The sequence below is a fragment of the Dermacentor albipictus genome, chromosome 2 (assembly GCF_038994185.2).
Source record: "Dermacentor albipictus isolate Rhodes 1998 colony chromosome 2, USDA_Dalb.pri_finalv2, whole genome shotgun sequence".
NCBI lineage: Eukaryota > Metazoa > Arthropoda > Arachnida > Ixodida > Ixodidae > Dermacentor > Dermacentor albipictus.
The window spans coordinates 191037533-191057780 of record NC_091822.1 but is presented as its reverse complement, the minus strand read 5'-3'; the positions used below and the strand labels follow the sequence as shown (position 1 = coordinate 191057780).

The 20248-nt window shown below is 47.4% G+C and overlaps 1 protein-coding gene across 6 annotated transcripts in view; it reads right to left on the bottom strand.

Annotated features, from left to right (window-relative positions):
- The window catches only part of Usp32 (Ubiquitin specific protease 32), a 121009-nt gene that overhangs the window by 83853 nt on the left and 16908 nt on the right, over nt 1-20248 (bottom strand). For 4 of the 6 annotated variants that reach the window (XM_065427386.1, XM_065427387.1, XM_065427391.1 and 1 more), the window contains 5 exons: nt 18804-18935; nt 16569-16676; nt 15299-15408; nt 3091-3105; nt 2905-2988 (listed from right to left, as the gene is read on the bottom strand). In XM_065427386.1, coding sequence (XP_065283458.1) covers nt 2905-2988; nt 3091-3105; nt 15299-15408; nt 16569-16676; nt 18804-18935 — 449 coding nt within the window. The remainder of the gene's footprint in view (nt 1-2904; nt 2989-3090; nt 3106-15298; nt 15409-16568; nt 16677-18803; nt 18936-20248) is intronic. The other 2 variants (XM_065427388.2, XM_065427389.1) reach the window with 2 other exon arrangements.

Below are 20248 nucleotides of genomic sequence, written 5' to 3'. Positions count from 1 at the left end.
GCTTTTTTCGGCTGGATAAGTGTTTTAGATGACCGAAGTACCATGGCCGCATGGTCTGGTATTTATGACCGGGAAGGTTTCATCGGGGTATGTTATCTTGTCTTTTTTTTGTGTGTGTGCTAATCGCGATGGCCCACAAAGCCTATCTTTTACACAATGCTGTTTCGCAACAAAGAAATTTTACTGCACTGATGTTCTCAAGCTCTTTTCAGTTCATTTATTTATTTATTTATTTATTTATTTATCTATTTGTTTATCTATTTATTTATTTATCTATCTATTTATTTATTTATTTACAATACCTACAACTCCCAAATGGGCATTACTGTAGGGGGGAGTACAGAAAAGCTGGAATCAGATTAATCTGTACATACCGGGTCCGTTATGAAAGCAATGTACATTTTCATGGAAAAATGCATTAATTGACTGGACCCATACAAATGGTTAATATTCTTCGACACACTCCCCCCTGCATCAATACACTTGCGGAGACGTGCCTGCGACGCCTGGAAGACACCCTGAAAGTCTCGACGAGAATGTCTCTCAGGAATGCTGTAACATGCTTTTGGATGTTTTCCACGATCTTCCAATGCTTTCCTTTCAGCGCTCTCTTCAGTCGGGGAAACAAAAAAAAGTCACACGGAGCCAAGTCAAGACTGTAAGAGGGATGGGGGACCACCAGAATGTTGCTCCGGGCCAGGAAGTTGGTAACAATAAAGGATGTGTAGCTTGGGGCACTGTCATGGTGGAGCTTGACCGTGTCTTTGATGTCAACCCTCAGGCGTGCAACCTGGCATTTCAATCTCTTGAGCGCCTCTAGGTAAAAGGCTGAGTTGACAGCTTCTCCCTGCAGTACAAACTCAAAATGGACGATTCCTCAGGTGTCAAGGAAGACAATGAGCATCGTTTTGATGTAATACTTGCTCATTCGTGTTCTTGGGGCGGGGGGTTGATTTTGTGTGCCACTCGCTGCTCTATTTTTTCGATTCTGGGTCGTACTCGAACATTCAGTTTTCGTCTCTGGTTACGACAGAGTTAAAGTCAGCGCATTCTGAATCAAATTCCACAATTCTTGACAGAGCAACATCTTTCTGATCTTCTGTCAACACTTTTGGCACAAGCTTCGTGCAGACCAAGCGCATTTGCAGATCCTCTGTCCCTATCCCATGTACCACAAATGTGGTCGTGTGCAGGGGTGTCAGCAATTTGCTGGATGCTCAATCGACGGTCGGAATGCAAAACTTCACCCACACAATCCATATTTTTGTCAGTTCTGGTCAGTGTTGAGCGTCCATAACGGGGGTTCATCGGCCACCTAGGTATTCCCGGCCCTCCTTAACGCCTTGTGCTAGCTCCCGAACTGTGACCTTGAAATGCAGTCGACCTTGAAGGCCTCTTGAAGCATCTGGAATGTTTCGGTTGCATTCTTTCCAAGCTTCAAGCAAAATTTGATAGCGTATCGCTGTTCAAGCGAACGCTCCATTGCGCCGTGTTATCCGCTCACACTGCTCAGAGTAAACTGGAGACCTGCTGCTTTGGCACCCTCGCCACATTTCCCAACCGGTTTTACCGTGCTGCCATGGATACTCGCGTCATAATAAAATCATACACATTACTTTCACAATGGACCCTGTATATACATAAAAAAAAGTTATTGAGTTGTTGTGAGCAGACATTTATATTAGACAATTAAAGGAAGGATATCACTAAGGTTATCACAACTGTTATTTTCAGACGTTTTTTTGTACGTCGCCATGCTAGAGCATGCAGATGTCGGTTGCTATGCCGGTTGTTTTATTTTTTGCTGGTGCAGTTGTATTACCGTTCGAGTAACAACAGAAGCTTTTTATGCTCACATCACGAATTCCGTGCACGTTTTATGTGCTACAAATCTTGTTTTCAGGACTGCTGTAGCTGCAAAGCTTGGCCGCGCATTGACGTACGGGGTGCAGCCCAGAACATAAACGCATGCGTTTCTGGCGGAATTAGACAACGACAACCCTAATACGGGCTGCGGCCGGTGAAACACGGTCCGATACTTACTACACCCTCCGATGTAGATTACTGTAGCATTTCTCTAGAGCTAAGACAAAGTGCTACAAACATGTCAGTTTTTATCTTAAATACTCGTGTGTTCTCATTGCGCTGGCCACAAGTGCGCAACTTGTGCTTCGCCACGCGGCGGAGCAGGGGTTGAAGTGAGACTGAAAACATGTGTTTCCGGCCAAACAAGACATTGTGGCAACCACACACACTGAGTTGATTCATGCGAAACCTGAACAAAAACTTCTCATGCTCACCCCACACACTATACATACTCGGGATTAGAGCCCCGCTGTTCACGCTGCTGCAATACGCTGTCCCAAGCTCTATTTTTCTAATAACGCATTGATTCTCCGTATAAAAACAAAAGAATGCACGTAAGCAAAGAACTTTCATTCTTTTAACTACGTGGCTCCAAAGAAGTCACTGCCAACGAAATGCGCACTGCACACTTTCATCGGTGGTGTGACCAGCTTGCAAATTTGCAAGTTAACAACCCTTTTTTTCTTCTACGCCACATCTTTGGGGAACAAGTGGAGGCTCACGCGTGCATTGCGGCAGGCAGCTCCTGCGATTGCTTTAGAATTTCATCTAGCTCAAACAATGCATAAGAACAGATAATCAAGCCTACTGGCCGCCACGAAGAAAGCAAGCAAATGCGCTACCGCCACCCATGGGCGGATGCAATTACTCCGACACTCTTTGAAAAAATTAACTGGTGTCTGGGGGGTGGCGTCACAGTCTACGAAACTTGCAAATACACAACTGCCAAAAGGAAGCTGACAGAGAAACAGCGTTCCATGCCTAACCATATAAGAAAAGAAAAGTGGCTATAGTATTTTGGGCTGCAAAAAAACAAACCTTGCCAGGGTCGTGCTTGTCAAATACTTCATCAATCAGTGGCTCCACATCTGGCTTTGCAGGAGTCATCTGCATCTGGAACAGCTAAAAACAATCAGGCACGTGATGCTGCAGTACTCTGCATTGGAAAAAGCACTTAGAAAAATGAAGCCTTTTAACTATATGACAGAAACAGTAATAACTTACTCTGACAAACCTTAGCTGAAAATGGCAAAGGTGTAATTGAATGTTATTATAAGAAATCCTACTTCTGTGAAGTAAGATGCAAAAGGGCTCATGACTATGTACCAACCTGTTCTTTCCACCTGAAAATATTGTGCTATTGACCAAATATACAGTAAAACCCTATCAATATTGCACTTGTCAATTAGATAATCCAGATAATTTACTCATGGAATGGTACCCATTGACCATATGGAGATGTATGGTTTGAGACTGATTAAAATGACATCAATTTGGTGTCTAATTATTTTGACAGTGGGATGCACAGTGCATAGCAGACATGGTGTTTCAGCAATGGGGTACAGGAGCAACCCTTGAGTAACCAAAGACAAACGCTGTCATTTCCTTACTGCGGATAGAAACAAAAGACTGTACCGAATTATGCTGGTAAGCCATGCCGGTATACGATGCCTAAAATTCCACGAGAGCGAAACACGATGCTCACTTCATGCCATCTTCAGCAAGGAATGACAGCACATTTAGGTTATCACCTATAAAAAGCATGCCGTAAGGCACTGTGCACCACACGATATGAAAAAGATAGGTGCAGATGTTTATCGCAGCAGGGTTAGCGGCGACAGCTGTGGAAATGGCATGCAACAATTTGGGAGGAGGTTTGCTGGGATCAGAATAGGAAGCCGAGTGTGCACCAGCATTTTCACATGAGACAGGCAGGCAAGTTATTTCTAGTTTATATAGTTTACTTGTTTTTCTGCGTCTGCTTCCCTTGACTGCCGGCACGTTCGTTCATCGATGCGCAATGTTATTCTCCCCGATTGTATCACTCCCTTCCCCCTTCACTTCTGCCTTTCCCCTTATATAAGGTATCCAACTTACGTCAATAAAATTCAGTTGACAGTCAGCGCTTGTGTCTTGTCCCTGTTACTTTGTGGATGCATGTGTTCGTGCTATTACAATTTTTATGTCAAGTATGCACCAACTCGCCCAGAAAGGAGTTTTAATGAGGCAAGTATTGTCGGGAGGCTGCTGCAGTGGGTGCCTATTGTTCGCAATTGCACGTGCCTCGCACCTTGTCTCATTTGCGAGATCTGGCAACCGAAAACGTATCATACGATCCCAATTTGGCAATGTGCTGAACCTAGGTGCCAAAAGATTGTGTATTCCAGAACTGTATTGGGAATCGTGAACCGTATTGTGAGTCGATTATGAATGTTGCTGATGGGAAATCGTACTTAACAGGATCACATCAACGAGGTACTACTGTGTTCTGGCAGGCAACATTGTGATGTTAAAATACCACTACAATGCAGACACAATCCAAAGCAATCCAGTATTAAGTGTACAGCAATGCAGAATCGTGGTATATGAAAGCGGCGTAAGGGAGGACACAAAAAGTGCCTTCTAGTTCGTGCTGGATCCAAAGATATGCACGCTCATGGATAATTCAACCCTTACAACACTTATAGTACTGCTAGCTGCTTTGGATAGGCCCCATGCCCCAGATTCATTCATCCCACACAAATTTCTGGGGGGGGTATTCTGTAAGAGTCCACCTAGAGGACTGTCCATTTCGGCCGCTGCCGATTAGCTAGGGCAGCTCATCTCCTCCTCTCTCGCACAGTTGCATCCAATCAGCAGCGGCCAGAATGGACAGTCCACTAGGTGGACTCTTACAGAATAGCACCCCTGCAATGACTCAAGTCATCTGTGGTACTAGAGGCTTAGCCGGGTGCCACCTTTAGTCTCCTGCATCACGACAATCATGTATGGTCAACCAAATAAATAAAAAACACTATTCGTGTCTTTACCCAGACATGGTCGAACAATGAACATCGCGCTCTGCAGCAGACAGTGCAGATGATACTATTGACAATTGACCATGTGTTGCCATCAATACCCTGAGACCTATACCCAATGTTCTCTCGGTAGGTTCCTTTTGGATATCTGATAATTCGCTCACATGACAGTTTGACGAATCTAAACAATCCTGTGAAATACAAATTACCCAGCTTTTGTGTATTGTTCTTTTCAAACTAGGGGTGTGCAATGATTTGAAAATATTGAATACAGGTCAAATATTATATATTTATTCAATATGATATGATTCAATTCACATTTGTTTCCATCTAACTTGTAAATGTCTACTGATTTCGTGCTTCTCAGCATGCTCGCTTCATTGTGGAATTTAGCACACAAGGTAAGCCAGCTGCCCAACAAATAAGTACCGCAGGAAACCTCTTGGTAGCAAGAGGTCCGGATTTACGAAATACAAGAGCGCAACTAACCGTAAAAACCCGCATATAATACGAGTTATTTTTCCTGTTAATAGCATTCCAAATTTTTGCCTCGTACTATATGCGGATCCAAACAAAAATTTCAGTCAGAAATTTGGGCTAGAAGTTTTAGTTTCGTTACCGCTGCGTGGCTGCGGCTTGGCTTCCTTATGGCTGCGTGACTGCAGCATCGTTTCTTTATTGTTGAGTGCGCACCTTGGCAGCACACTTGGAAACCACACTTTGCAAAGTGCATCTTTTTTATTCCGCACTGAAGGACCAAGATGTCTAGACCACGAAAACAGTACTCGGCTGCTTTCGAGAGAAAGGTTATTTTAGCCGCACAGGACATCGGCAACAGTGCGGCCAGGAGGCAGTTTGGCGTCAACGAGGGAAGCATTCGCGGATGGTGTCGACAGAAGGAAGCCCTTTTCGCGTGCAGTGGAACATGAAGCTTTTGCGGCCTGAAGAGCGGGACATTCCCGGAAATCGAACTCGCCCTGACGGAGTTTATACGCCAACAGCGAGCAGCACATCTAGCTGTGAGCATGGAGCTTATGCAGGCAAAAGCCAAGGAGCCTGCAAGAGAAAAAGGGCTACCGAGTTCTGCCTTCAAAGCGAGCAAGCACTGGTTTTATCGCTACATATGCCGTGCTGGATTTTCCTTAAGCTGCCCAAAAGCGGCTCATGGTTTTCCAGCGCCAGATTATTTCACTGCGCAAGTCAAAGAACTTTTAGCTAGGGCAAATCAGCAATGCTGACCAAACGCCAGTTTATCTGGACATGCCATCACCCCTCACCATGCACGAAAAGGGCTCTAAACAAGTTTATGCCTGGTCCACTGGGAACAGGAGTGCGAGTTACAGTCATGTTGTCGTGCATGACAGACAGACGCAAGCTCCCGCCCTATGTGGTCTTCAAGTGTAAGACAATGCCTAAAGGTGAGGAGCTGCCAAAAATGTGGTCGTGAGATGCCATGAGAAAGGCTGGATGATCGAGAATCTTGTGCCCAATTGGATAAAGTCTGTTTGGTGTAGGCGGCCCGGCGCACTGTTGTCGTTCCCATCCATCCTTGTGCTGGATGCTGGATGCCTTTCGTAGCCATTTGGTTGACTCAGTGAAGAGGCTGTTGCGCGAATCCGGTACCGAACTCGTCGTTATCCCGGGTGGGATGACGTCTCAGCTGCAGCCTCAGATCTCAGATGTTTGCGTCAACAAGCCGTTCAAGGACGCGGTCAAGTGGTGTTATGCAGATTGGATGCGCTCAGGTGAGCCTACAGTGATGCCGACCGGGTGGCTGAAGCGGACTTCGCCAGCCAGCTATACAAGTGGGTTGTGAACGCATGGGCCAGCATACCAGACGACCTTGTGCGTCGCACATTCAAGAAGTGTGGCATCTCGAACGCGCTCGATGGCACAGAGGATGAGTACCTCTGGGAAGATATGTCTGACAAGGAACTATCCGAAGAGAGCGCAGCTGAGGAAGACTGTGATTGAAGTGCGGAGTGCAATTTAAATAAATGTTTTCCTCGAGTTTTCCCAACTCATATTATACGCGGATAACACTTTTTTTTTTCCATTTCGCATCCCAAAAATTTCCCCTCGTACTATGTGCGGGTTCATATTATATGCGGGTTCTTACGGTAAGCCCAGAGCCCACGTACGCATGCGGACAAGCGCAAGCTCACGACTAGGCGCCTTGCCGTGCCTCATGATGGAATGTCGGTTTGCGTCCACAAGAGCTAATTCAATATCTAAAAATGTAGTTGCTATATTTTTAGAGCTGTTAGATCAGCACAAAAAGAAAAATGAAAATAAGTATAATTTCCTTGCAGTATATAAGTCTGCCTCACTGAGAATCGATTATACCATGCCAGAGCTGCGTAGCCAGGCGCGCCAACGTGAGGCAGCCCGAGTGCATGATAATAGAGGGAAGCTGTACGCCAGGCTCACGCCACATCATTTCAACATGTACAAGCCGTGCTGCACTGTCTGCATATGCATGGGTGAACAAACCCGAGTTTACACAGGTCCGCAAGCGTACGTGTGGTCTGGGCTTTAAAGGAATGAAACGAATGAGAGCTAGTGTACGAAGAAGTCCAATCAACTGCAATAACAATGCTTTTTCAGGGAGCATATTTGTGATAGGCGACGCTCAGTCTACTACAGCGACACCAATCCATGCGGCCTCACTATGAAATGTGCCAGCTGCACACCTCACGTCAATCTGGCCCCTGTTGAGCCCCAAATCAGCAATGTGCATTCCTTGGGTGCTTCCCCACGAGGCAACCCCTTCATCAGCACCTGCTTAGATGGTGACAGGGCCCAACAACAACTGACGTGCAAACAAAGAAGGCCACTTCGAGGTGAAAACAACCGCCACTCTGTGTGGAAGCCTTAATGACCGCGAAGGCCAATCTCGTCACCCTGACAAGCTGACCGTCATGTATACCACGGAACCAATGTCGACGACTTTCATGGAAGGAGCATGCACCCGTTTACAGATTGCCTCGTGCTTGCTTTGAAAGTAGGGCATCAGAGGCACACTCCAGTAATGTGGTGCGACCATAGGCAGAGTTCTGTGAACAGTAAGACCACTTTGATTGGCCGCAATAGGGTCACTGAATTCCCTTGTGTAGGGAACTAGGAGAAGGAACTAAAAGCGGATGCATTTGGAGCAGAGGTGTGTGCTGACACGTGTGCTCAGACATGTAACGAGCTCACACATATAAAGGTCTCATACATGAAGCATGCTCCCCTATCTGGAGCCAGTTGTGTAATATGCAAGCTGAATCTGTTTCTCATTACCTTTGTGCGTTCTCCTCCCGTGCTCTTGGGACAAAGGAACGACAACACAGTAGTGCAAACAATCACAAGGGCATTTATTGCACCTCTCGTAGATCAATGCCTGCTAGACGAGTTGCTATCCACAAAACATGCCGATGGGCGCGCGACAAATCTAGAAGTCCGACGCATAGCGAGCGAATATGTTCGCCCCACGCTGGATCCCAACGCCTGGTCGTTCGCGTGTACGGTCACGCCAACGGTGGTGCGTTCGAAGGCGGCCACGCGAGACGGTCTCGCAGAAGCGTGGGTCGGCGCACGCGCGGCACGGGACGTCCGTCCCGCTTGCTGTCCCAAATCCCAGAGACAGCGCCTTGTCTTTCCCGCACCAAAGTAACCCCGCAGCGGCGGCGTTAGCAGCGCAACACTCGCGCCATCTCTCGCGCTGCTACAACCACATCGACCGCCGCAGGCGGCATGCAGGCCAGGCGGTGAAGCGGGATTACAGGAGATGGGGAAAAACAAGATATCTGGGGACGCGCGATAGTCGCGCATCCCCACATCCCCCCCAACCTTAAATCACTACATATTCCAGCGAAACATGTCACTCGGTCTAACATCAATGCGTGCTTCGCGAACAAGGTAGCACATGCAACAGAGGCCACACCGAAGAAATGTCCACACACTGTCCATAGCATGTGAGCCGACATTGTCCCTGGGTACACCGCTGGCGTCCGCCGGTCACAGCAGCAGCTTTGCGGACTCGACGGCACGATTCCAGGCCAGGACTCCGGAAACGATGACGCAGCAGTCGGTACGAGCAAGCGTCGCTCGCGCCGACGCGCCCTGCTGGCAAGAGCCACCGTAGCTGTCGGTGACCGCCGGCTTTTTTGTCCGCCGCCGAGGGTTGCGAGCTGGATACAGGAGGCCGCCGAAGTCGCTGCGCCGAACTGGCCACAGCATCACCATCGCCCGGGGTGGCTCGATCGTAGTCCAGAGCAGCAGCGCAGACGATGTGCAGGTGACAGCAAGCCAGGGGTGACTCCAATCACGCTGCGTACACTCAACACACTCGGCCAACACTAAAGTAGTGCAAGGGAGAGGAATTCTGCATGCCCATCGCCCACGTGGTACGATGTTCAACTCGGCTAGCAAACATCGGGCAGCTACTCAGATGCTAAGTTCACGTGAACGAAGCTCGCTTCCTTGAGTCGAACGAGTAATTTCAATTGGTGCGAGGCTAAATAAAATGAGGGAAGCAAAGTGCAACACCTCAACGCCACGGTCCACCAGGTTGTGCCTCTCCACGTGCGACACGCAGCTTCGTAAAGCCTTAGGCCTAAAGCGTCGCTACCCTGACAACAACCGGCATCCAAAAACAACACCCAAAATGAGCGCAATATAAGGTCTCCTCGATTTGGCTGCACTTTTTGCACTAGTTCAGAAAAGTGTCGTGCCAGTGTAGCGCCAGTTCTTGAAGTGCGAGTGTAGCGCCACACTAGCGCTTTCGGTGCAGCGGTCAAATCGAGGACGAAAGTGCAGGAACGTTCAGGCCTTCGTCTGCTGCGACTGGGCGGCTGTGGTCTTTCTTTTGTTGGTGTGTGCCGCAAGCGTAAACGTGTGCGCGATGGCCTTTTTTGTCCTCTGGACACTCTGGGAAGAATTTATGTATTAGTACCTGGAAATTAGTTCAACTTCGGCATAATTATTCAGAAAGCATGACCAAGCGCAGTTTCCACACCTTTCTGAATCATATATGGCACAACGTTTCAAACGACGGACCGATGTGGTTTCGCGTAAACTTAACGTCGAGGTAGCGGTAAGCTCAGGAAAATTAATACGAACGACTGTGACCTGTGGGAAAATCCCGGCCTTCAGTGCACTTAGCAGCAGCTGAACCCGGAAAGCGCCCTTAACAAGATGCTGCGTACACATCCTGAAGAAAACTGGCGTCCGTGCTGCGTTACCAACAACAGGCGCCGTCAATGCCGTCTACCAACACCCGCATGGCCACGGAACCGCATGTGTCGTCTGCTACCAAGAGCCTTGCACTACGTGCACGAGAAAAGAACTTGCGGAGAGTCTAGTGCCAAAGTGTACATGAACTCGTGCAGCACGACGTCAAATCGAGTGCCGAAGTGCAGGTGGCGCTAGCTGCACTGGCAAATCGAGTGCTTGAGTGCTGCACCCCCTGAACTAGTGCAGGAAGTGCAGCCAAATCGAGGAGACCTATAGGCAGCCGCGAGGAGACGGTCAGCTCTGTGAGGTGGTCCTACTCCGCTCGGTGCACACGGCATCCGAGTTGACGGCGCCCACCGTCCCAGACGGTGTCTGAGTGCCCGGTGCCAGGCCGCAATACCAGTCAGCCCGTAGTGGCACCCGTGGCCCGCAGCCACCCGGCTCCCAGAGCCGTAACTTCAACCGAGTCAAAGAGATAGAAGATACTATTTACATAAGAAATTCGGACCACCCAAGAGGCTTCCGTACTCACTCACTTCAGGCTTGGCAATGCTCCGCGGGCGCTGAGTCTCACTCTCCCAGGATGCAGACCACGTGGCTCTCGTACCAACGAATGCCATTAAAAAACACTTGCGAAAAGGCTTAGCATGTTGACATGTTCAAACACACTACAGCCACCATTGCCTCACTCAAGAAAGCACGCCGCCAACGCTAGCGATCAAAATCCACGCTAGCCCTACGGTTCGGTTCAAACAAAGGTCTCGAATGAAGCAAAACTTAAATCTCTCGTCCGATGCCACAAGAGCCCCACGTTGGGCGCCAGATGTGCGTTCTCCTCCCGTGCTCTTGGGACAAAGGAACGACAACACAGTAGTGCAAACAACCACAAGGGCATTTATTGCGCCTCTCGTAGATCAATGCCTGCTAGCCGAGTTGCTATCCACAAAACATGCCGATGGGCGCGCGACAAATCTAGAAGTCCGACTTACCGCGACCGCATAGCGAGCGAATATGTTCGCCCCATGCTGGATCCTAACGCCTGGTCGTTCGCGTGTACGGTCACGCCAACGGTGGCGCGTTTGAAGGCGGCCACGCGAGACGGTCTCGCAGAAGCGTCGGTCAGCGCACGCGCAGCACGGCACGTCCGTCCTCCTTGCTGTCCCAAATCCCAGAGACGGCGCCTTGTCTTTCCCGCACCCAAGTAACCCCGCAGCGGTGGCGTTAGCAGCGCAACACTCGCGCCATCTCTCGCGCTGCGCTTCAACCACATCGACCGCCGCGGGCGTCACGCAGACCACGCGGCGAAGCGGAATTGCAGGAGATGGGGGGAAAACAAGATATCTGGGGACGCGCGAGAGTCGCGCATCCCCACACCTTCAACCTCCTGACTTCATCTCCTCACCAACAAGCAACTCTCGGCAATAGATATGAACGACAGCATGGTTCCTCTAGGCCAGCTCAGTACGACGGCCCAGTATAGCACTGGCCAGCTACCATGTTTTAGGTGCCTCAGAGGCATTGGTAAGCGACACTCAGTGATGCCCGAGTATGAACCATGCACCCCAGAACCGGATCCCAACACTCCTTACTACAGCATATTGTGCTCCTGTTACATAACATTTTAGCATAGTATGATAGGTGATCCGTTACCGCGACATGTGCCCTAGAGGGACCGAGGACATGTACAGCGCATGAGGACAATGGGCAATCCGTGATGGGCATTACCACAAAAAATAAATGACTAGCACTATGATCGAAGACGTTATTCTAAACATACAAGTACGAATGCATTACGCATCCTTCATTGGGATTGTAATTACAGTCACTGACTGATTTTCCGGACTCCGAAAATTCGGACATGCTCGATTATTCGGTCTGCTTCACGGCACTGCCATTCTCCCCATAGACCATAATGTATAACAACTGCCAAAAGATCGGACACCTTGCAACCTCTCGTCTGATTTTTCGGACACTCCTTGAGCCAACTCGATCAAAAGCACCATGCACCGACTCTGACCGGTGCATGGTTCGACTTGCTGAATGCCATTTTTGTTTAAACGGAGCCTTCTTGCTGGCCCACGAAGTGGCCCTGCTGCAAATCCCCGCTCATCATCATGAGCTTCTGCCTGGTTCGATAGAGCGGCTCAACAGCAGTTCCGGTATCAGCTTAGTAAGCCATGTCAAGACAATCCAGCAGCCGATTTGTTTCTTCGCGCACTGCGTTGCGAGTAGGCCATGTTTTTCGTTTGTGCGACTGGTGTTTGCTTTGTGTGCTGTGTCGAGGTTCCGGTTAACCAACACGGCATACGGAAACATCACGTCAAGTGTCTAATGGCGCCGACAGTGCCCACGCAGAATGCGCTGGGGAATGCCGGCAAGCGGGTGCCAGGAGGCCTAGGATTTGTCGCCTTCCGATGTGCTCCCTACTGACGCGGAAAATGTTCTGCCGAGACGTGCGCAGTGGCTGCATTGTGATTCCAGACATCATCTCGTTTGACAGTTTCACAGGTGCTGACACTGCTATACAGACATGCGCAGAACTTGACGACGGCGAGATAATTCGTCAGGTTTCTGTTGCGCTGCCAGACGATGACTCCGAGTCGGAAGATGACGGGCCATGTGCTACACTGCCGTCGCATGCGGAGCGTGTACAAGCAGTGACTGTGCTTTCAGCCGCCTATAGTGACCGTACGACCCTCTCCGAGATTCAGGCTTATCTGATTGCGCGTAAACGGAACAGCGTGCAACGGCGCATTCACGTTTTCTTCAAGCCTACGGCCGAGCCCGAATAAGTGCGTGTAAATAAAGGATTTCATTTTTTTTTCTTAATCTGCTTTTTCGGACACCTGTTTATTCGGACATTTTCGCAGTCCCCGTGAGGTCCGAATAAACGGTCGGCGACTGTACAGCATACCTTGCTTACAGCGTAAATTGCCATGGTTGCGAATGTTTTCACTATAAATGGTACCTTACTTTACCCAAAACAACATTTTTCAAAGGCTGCACATGCGCAAAACAAGTAGACCAAGCAGCTGCTTTTCTTTTCTTCAACATACTTAGCCTACACATTTGTGAGCGATACAGTGTGTGACCTTTACAAAGCGACCTGTCTGACAAAGGATTTTGGAGGTCATGAGCCTTCGTTATAAAGGAGTTTAAGAGCACACTGTTTCTGTAAACATGCCAATCTGCAACTCAAATACATGATGGTAACAAACATGAGTAAATGACAAATAAACTGCTATCACTGCAATGTTCACAATTAATCAACCATGAAAAACATAGCAATATTTTGGAAAAAAGAAAAGTTAGGCATGTAAAAGGTTAAAGCTGCTTGGAAATGGAGAAATTGTGCACGCACTTAGCAACAGAGAAAAAGAAAACGTTCTGGTGATGCCACTGACTGCGTCAGCCTTGGCAAACAGTACAAGTAAAGAATGACAGAGCTTCCAAAGCACTCTATGAAACTTATGGTTCGTAAGTATGAAAGCTGAGAAGATTATAAACTTATATACAGTACTCAGCAGCTGTGACAGCATTTGAATACCCCCAATTCCACTAACATTTGTACTCTGATTACAGCATGTAGCCTAGGATTAATCACACAGCTGTGGTGCATCGACTAGCTTTTAACAAAGCCCTGCTCGCCTATGCACCGGAGACACAGGCCAAAGGAGCAGCAATGCTAAATTTGGGTCCCCTGTCCTTCACATAGCTTGTAATATAGTCTAATCTCGTTCATTCGAACTTCCAATTCATGCGAACTGACAGTGTGGTGCAATCAAAGTTATGTGTATTCCAATGGACAAAAACACGTGGTAATTCGAACATGCAAGCATTTGTGATGGTTAATTCGGACATACCGTGCTACAACAATGTTCTCAGCAGTGCGCCAAATCCCACAGCGCCGCCTCCGACCAGCATTTCTGTCACCCAGCCATAGAAATAAAGCTTCAATGCTTTACTTCTATGGCGTTCTTCGCGTGACGCATTGAGGCTTCAAAGCCTCAATGCTGCACGCGAAGAAAAAAAAAATGTGGCGAAAATTTCACCCCCTCTCAAGTGGCAAGGCCACTGTTTCTGCGTAGCGCCATAATGCCACAGTTACAAACGTGCACCACAGGATGGATTGCCCCTGGACCAATTTGTCGTGGCTCGCTACGGCGGCAAGGGAGCCGCGAGCAGAGGAAATCAATGAGAACGGCCCCTACAGTGATGCACATGCAGGAGAATAGCGTCATGCAGACCGGCCCGACCGCTCTATTCGTACTGGTGTCTGGTTCAGCCGGATCCCTTGTTCCGCACTATCGTCTGCTCATGTCAGCTCTCGTTCGCGCTTATTTCAGTTGGCTCAGGTTGGGCTTTTTCGCACTTGTTTTTTTACAATGATGAGTCTGAACTGAGACGTCCCGATGAAAAGGGTGTTGGATACACTGAACCACATCCAATTCTGTAGGACAAGACAGACCCTGAACACAAGAATGTGAAAGTGACACCCAGTACTTCATTCTCCTTGTCTTTTGAACGCGGCAACGGCACAACAGAAGGGAGCCCACCAACACGATTATGATCAGTGGCAAAACTTCGCACTCATGATAAGACATGACTCGTGTTAAAAATGCAGGACGAGGAATGTAAACACAGCACTGATCTGTCAGCAGATGAAGGAAAAAGCACATGAGCACACAAAGGAAAGCAGCGGTGGAAAACCAGTCTGGCCTTGGCAACTACGCTGCTTCAGTGAAAAGTAATTAGTGCCATCCATCAATATGGCAGGAAAGCAAATTCGCTTCCCTCTTGCCTTTCCTAACAATTACGCTCGCCTCGCCGTCCTTCTAAACTCCCTCGCAACTCCCTCACCTCCGATGGTCTCAGTGTGTGCCCACCTCCGTGCCAGCGCCGCCAGCCCCACTGGCCCGGCGCCAGCTTAGCCTGCTCCTTGAAGTTTCACTTTCTGCCATTATCAGAAAGTGAGCGTTTCGTGGTCCTCGCTCACTGTGTGCTTGCGCACTGCGATAATTCATGACTCGCACCATTTGTGCACCGTGCTATGGTGCGCAAATACTTCAAGAACAAGTCCTTTATTTTTCAAACTGCTTTTAATTCTAACAAATTTTCAGGCCCCTTCGAGTTCAAATTATCCATATTCGACTGTAATAGCTATGAACTGCAATGACGGAAAACCGAGTGCTCACCTCATCATTTCTTTCCTCCTGGTGTAGCACCATCAGCAGATTTAGCATGTTGCCCACTTCTTCCCGTGACAGCATGCCATCCATGTCCTGGTCAAACACCTTGAAGCAGACTGCAAAGCATGAGAAATGCAATGTTTAGCTCCCCTGCACAACAATAATTGCGCAACACAGAGCCATTCCTCATGGACATGGTACCTCCAGCAGTTCCAGTGGGAACTGGTAGCACAGGCATGTCATTGACTATGCTTCTCTGTATTAACTTTTTTTTCTATGAAGTGAAAATATGCTGAAACACCCAGTTCACTTCTGTTCACACAGAATGACCCTGTGAGCTGTGTCCCAGTTAGCAGAAAAACTTCACGAGTGAAAGTGAGTGGCATGATTATATGTCATAAGGGCTCCGATATGGAAGAGGAGAGGCAAGAGCAGGAATGGCCCCTGATAGGCACTGGTTGAAGCAATGGAAAAGGCAATCTGCAGTGGGGAGGGCATCTGCTGTGGGGAGAGCAGCTTTCCTCGTCATACCATTGTATCACAACGTTTCATTTGCTTCTTATCTTTGCTATCACTACACCCTCTTAAAGAATTCTCGTCACACAATGCCAGAGACTTAATTTCTTCCAGGGCATAACCAAAATATTCAAAGAAGCCTGGTGAGAGGCCATTTAACAATATGCTCACAGTTCTCACCTCAATTAGCCAGCAAGCTACTATCATGCCACTACCACTTCTGCTACCACTGCTCAAGCTGTGCAACATCAGAAACTGAGAAGTCAATCACACCATTTCACATTTCCCGAAAAGACATTCCTATAGCCTACTAACACTAATGTCCTATGAGCCACTGAATATGCACTTTTGACAATTGAGCAATGCAACAAAGTCAAACAGAAGAAAGGGAGTTATCCAAGGGGCCTGATTTTTATTAGTCATATCATATGAAGCCAACAAACACTGACACCAAAGACAACACAGGAGAAATTACTCAATATTTATAGTGCACGAAAAAGACCAGATCGAAACAGGAAGGTGAAATTGAAACAAGAGAAGCCCCAGCAAATGCAGGCAGCTCATGCTAGAATATGACACCCACATTGTTGACATACTTGCATCTATATATTTTATTCATGCACAAAAAAAAAAGAAAGAAAGACAGGCTGGTCTTTAAAATGCTCTACCGTAGTCTCATACAGTAGAAGTCATTGCTGTCTAGGTTTTCAACCACGGAGTTTACACTTAAAAAGAAAGAAAAACTGACATTTCAGCTTACATTTTTGCCGCTCGGTGAGTGGTCCCCTGCAGCATGCAGAAACCCCACAGGCCATTTCCTTGAAGTCAATGTGGTTGTCCCTGTTCTCGTCAAAGGCATTGAAGATCCCTGAAACAAGACATACTGCTGTAATCACCCAAATCTAGGCATGAACAACAATTTTATTTTATGTTCACCAAGGTCTTACTTTGTGCACTATAGAACGGTGCCAGTACTTCACAAAATCTATTCCAGCATATGCCTTTTCTGCATTTGACCAGTATTTTTATAGTTCCCTCGTGTTATGTTTTGTTTATCCCACATCTGGATTGACATACTCTTGAGCACTTCTTAATGAACAAGACCTGAATACTTGGCAAAATGAAGCAAAAAAGCCCCAACTGGTTTCTTACACAAGTTTATAGCGTATCAGATGCAGTCGTGAATGCTTTTACTGCTGGAATAAAATTGTCTATGTGGACATTCCTAAATGGCACTGGCTATCATTTATACATAGCTTGTGGGCTTTCTACAATAATAGTGCCTCATAATTATATCATGGTTCTGGCATGCATAACCCCATAATTTTTTTCTACAGTAATAGCATGTTTGCCAGTGCCTAAATTCCCCTGCACAAGCACACAGTTTACAATTTTATTAATTCTTTCCTGCCTCCCTTCTGGGCCCAAGAAGAACTGCACAAAACAGAAGTGGTAAACAGCGCCAGAGATCACAGACAAGAAAAGGAGACAGGGACGGTCACAATGCACCTTCTGGGGACAATCACAAATCGCACTGTGATCATCCCTATCGCCCTTTCTTGTCTCACATGTTCTCTTGCACTCCTAGCCACCATAACGAACCACAGAACCTCCTACTGTTATACTTGCGGACAACTTTTCTTGGCTATGAAGTGAAGGCTACAGAAACTAAGCGTGCCTCTTTCACTGCTGCTTGCCTGCAGTTTTGCACTCATTTTCTTACGTGGGAGCACCTAATTTGAAATGATACGGAACATTCACCGGTCAGCTATCAGTATTTTATTGTATTTCTAGGTTGCTCTCCCGAGTTTTCGCACACCCGAGTGTGTCGCACGTTTTGCATATTCATCAAACGTAAAATGCCACCCGAGTCTTTTGATAAATGTTCGTTGCTGTCCCACTAATCAACTCCGCTGAGAGGCAGGTGGCCAACTTGAGCAACAAAAGACTGCTGAAGAACACAAAAAAAGTTTGTCCAGCGTCTGCGCGGAAACCAAGCGAACCCATATGGGAATCGCAACCATCAGCATGTACAAACGAGTGAGCGAGCTGACTGCTGCGCCAGCTCTACCGATGCCGGCGTCAGTTGCACGTCCAAGTCCTAATCGACGCCATACGGCTGCTTCGGAGCTCCGACTCAGGCTGCGATGCTCGCTGTTCAAAACTTCATATGCGAATTAACATTGATTCACGCCGAGTTAAATTGTATCTGCCTTGACGATAAGGTTCCGTAAAGAGGTTCTGCGATGTTGACGAAACCGAAACCAGTGCCGAGCGCTCCCGGACTACGTTGTGTACGTTTACAGTCATGTGCAGAAGCCTTGCCCCCATAGCTTTAGCGTCATAGCCAAGAAAAATTGTCCACGAGTAATATTTCATGCAATTTACTTAAACAAATCTTAATCTGAAAATATGAAATCAAACTAACCAAACAATACATTTTGACAAAACAACCTGTGGCAAACAAGAAAAGTGATGAATATTCCCATATGCTTTCTCCTGTTTTGAAAATGGCATTTGTGCCTTGAAATGAATACTTAAAAATTACTAGAATAGATCTAGACTATAGAAATGAAACTCAGTGGTTTTATGTGACAGGCAGACATTCTTGCATTTCACCCCCATTGAAATGTAGCAGCCAAGGCGAGGAATTGAACCCGTGACCTCATGCTTAGCAGTGCCAGACCAAAGCCACTACTCCCCACGACAATTATCTTGACTAAATAAATACATTATCAAAGCTGTCATACTCGCTCACGATGACAGTCAACAAAATGTGTTTATAGCATATTAAAAAAAAAAAAAAACTGGTGCAACTTACACTGTCAATGAGTTTCAACAATGTTGCACATATAGCTAGAAAATGGTTTTCTACTAAACTAACCTGAAAAATAAATTTCTTGGTTTCAGTGAATAGTGTTGCAAGTGGAGGGCTGCATAGTATTCAAACTTAAGGCATAGCACAAAATGAACAGTCGGAAAAACAAGCAGGTACCTTGGCAAAGAACAGGAGGCACAGGTGGTGAAATGAGTGGCCCCAGCATTTCAAGATCAAAGCGCCCCGTCCGAGATTGAGTCTTGAGCTGCCAGTAGCGCTTCTCCAGCTCTATGATGTCCGTCTCTTCCACTGCATAGCAGGGCACGCAAGAACCTCAAACACATTTCACAGGAAGTGAGGCAAAGTGACGAAGCACAACCAATGCTGACTAATACCCATGTCACACAGGCAACTCGGATCTCCTTCAAACTTCCTTCCCTTAAAGGATCACAAGGGAGTTTCACCTCAAAGGAGTTAGCTCCATGCCACATGGCCTATAAGCGAGCTTTTGAAAGCTGCCGCTGGGGGCCCGTTAGGCGCTGCTCACCTTGTACGCAATCATGAAAGAAACACGTTATATATTGCTAAAAAGTCTTGGGAAAGACGTGAATCCCTCATTCCGCATGCGCGAGACGTGCGATCACATTGACCAAAACAACAAAAAATGGCACAGTCAGGGAAAACACAGCAGCCATTCCGAGAACGCCTGGTTCCAGAGTCGAATGTAGCTGCTCAACTCAAATATCTTCGTCAGTGCTCAAATACTATATTATATGCAATAAAAACAGTTATAATTGCGCATAAAAGTGAAATTAATAAAAATGAGGGCGATTTCTTGACTTGAAATTCAAGCACGCTGGGAACAAGAATACTCCCTTCAGTCTGCAAGCGAGATCTTCCGTCCCCTTTCGCTAGGAACTTCCTTAAACTTCCTTTGCTAAAAGACTGCCGTGTGACATGGCGCGCATCTCCCTCGAGATAAAGACGTCCTTGGTTGAAGGGAGTTAAAAGGACTTTAGCCGCGTCCGTGTGACAGGGGTATTAAAGGGCCCCTCATCAGGTCTGGCCGTTTTGAGCTGACAAGCGCAGAGCATACAATGCATGCCAACGATCGTGTTTGCAAAGAATTACATCGCTACGCACCGCAGAAAGGTTTGAAATTTCAATCCCTTTCCCTTGCGACAACCGTGCTCCAAGCCGGACGGTGAAGTACTCGTGTCCCTGTGCCTACGTACTCGTGTTCGCAGTGTGACGTCGCTCGTGGTGACACGTGACTTCAAGAATTATTCAAGGCAGCATCTGGTCTTTGTGTGATCTGTTGCTTGAATTGACGAATTGAAGTTTAGAGAAACAATAAAACACACAACCGGAATGTCTGCGTGTTTTTTGTTTTACTTTGCACCGAAGCAAGAGAGATGTACTTTCATTTCGTCAGCATATTCCCACGGTCGTGCAGTCACGTGCGCAGGTACCGAAACTATGCCATTTTTTTACCGTGTTCCAGCGTGTGATCATGCTCTGCGATCCGCTTGTTCTGCCTCAGTAGTCGTGTAGCACTGAATTATACCGCTAGTCAGGTGTCTTTGTGCGCACAGCACACGAAATCATGCGTTGCACGATAT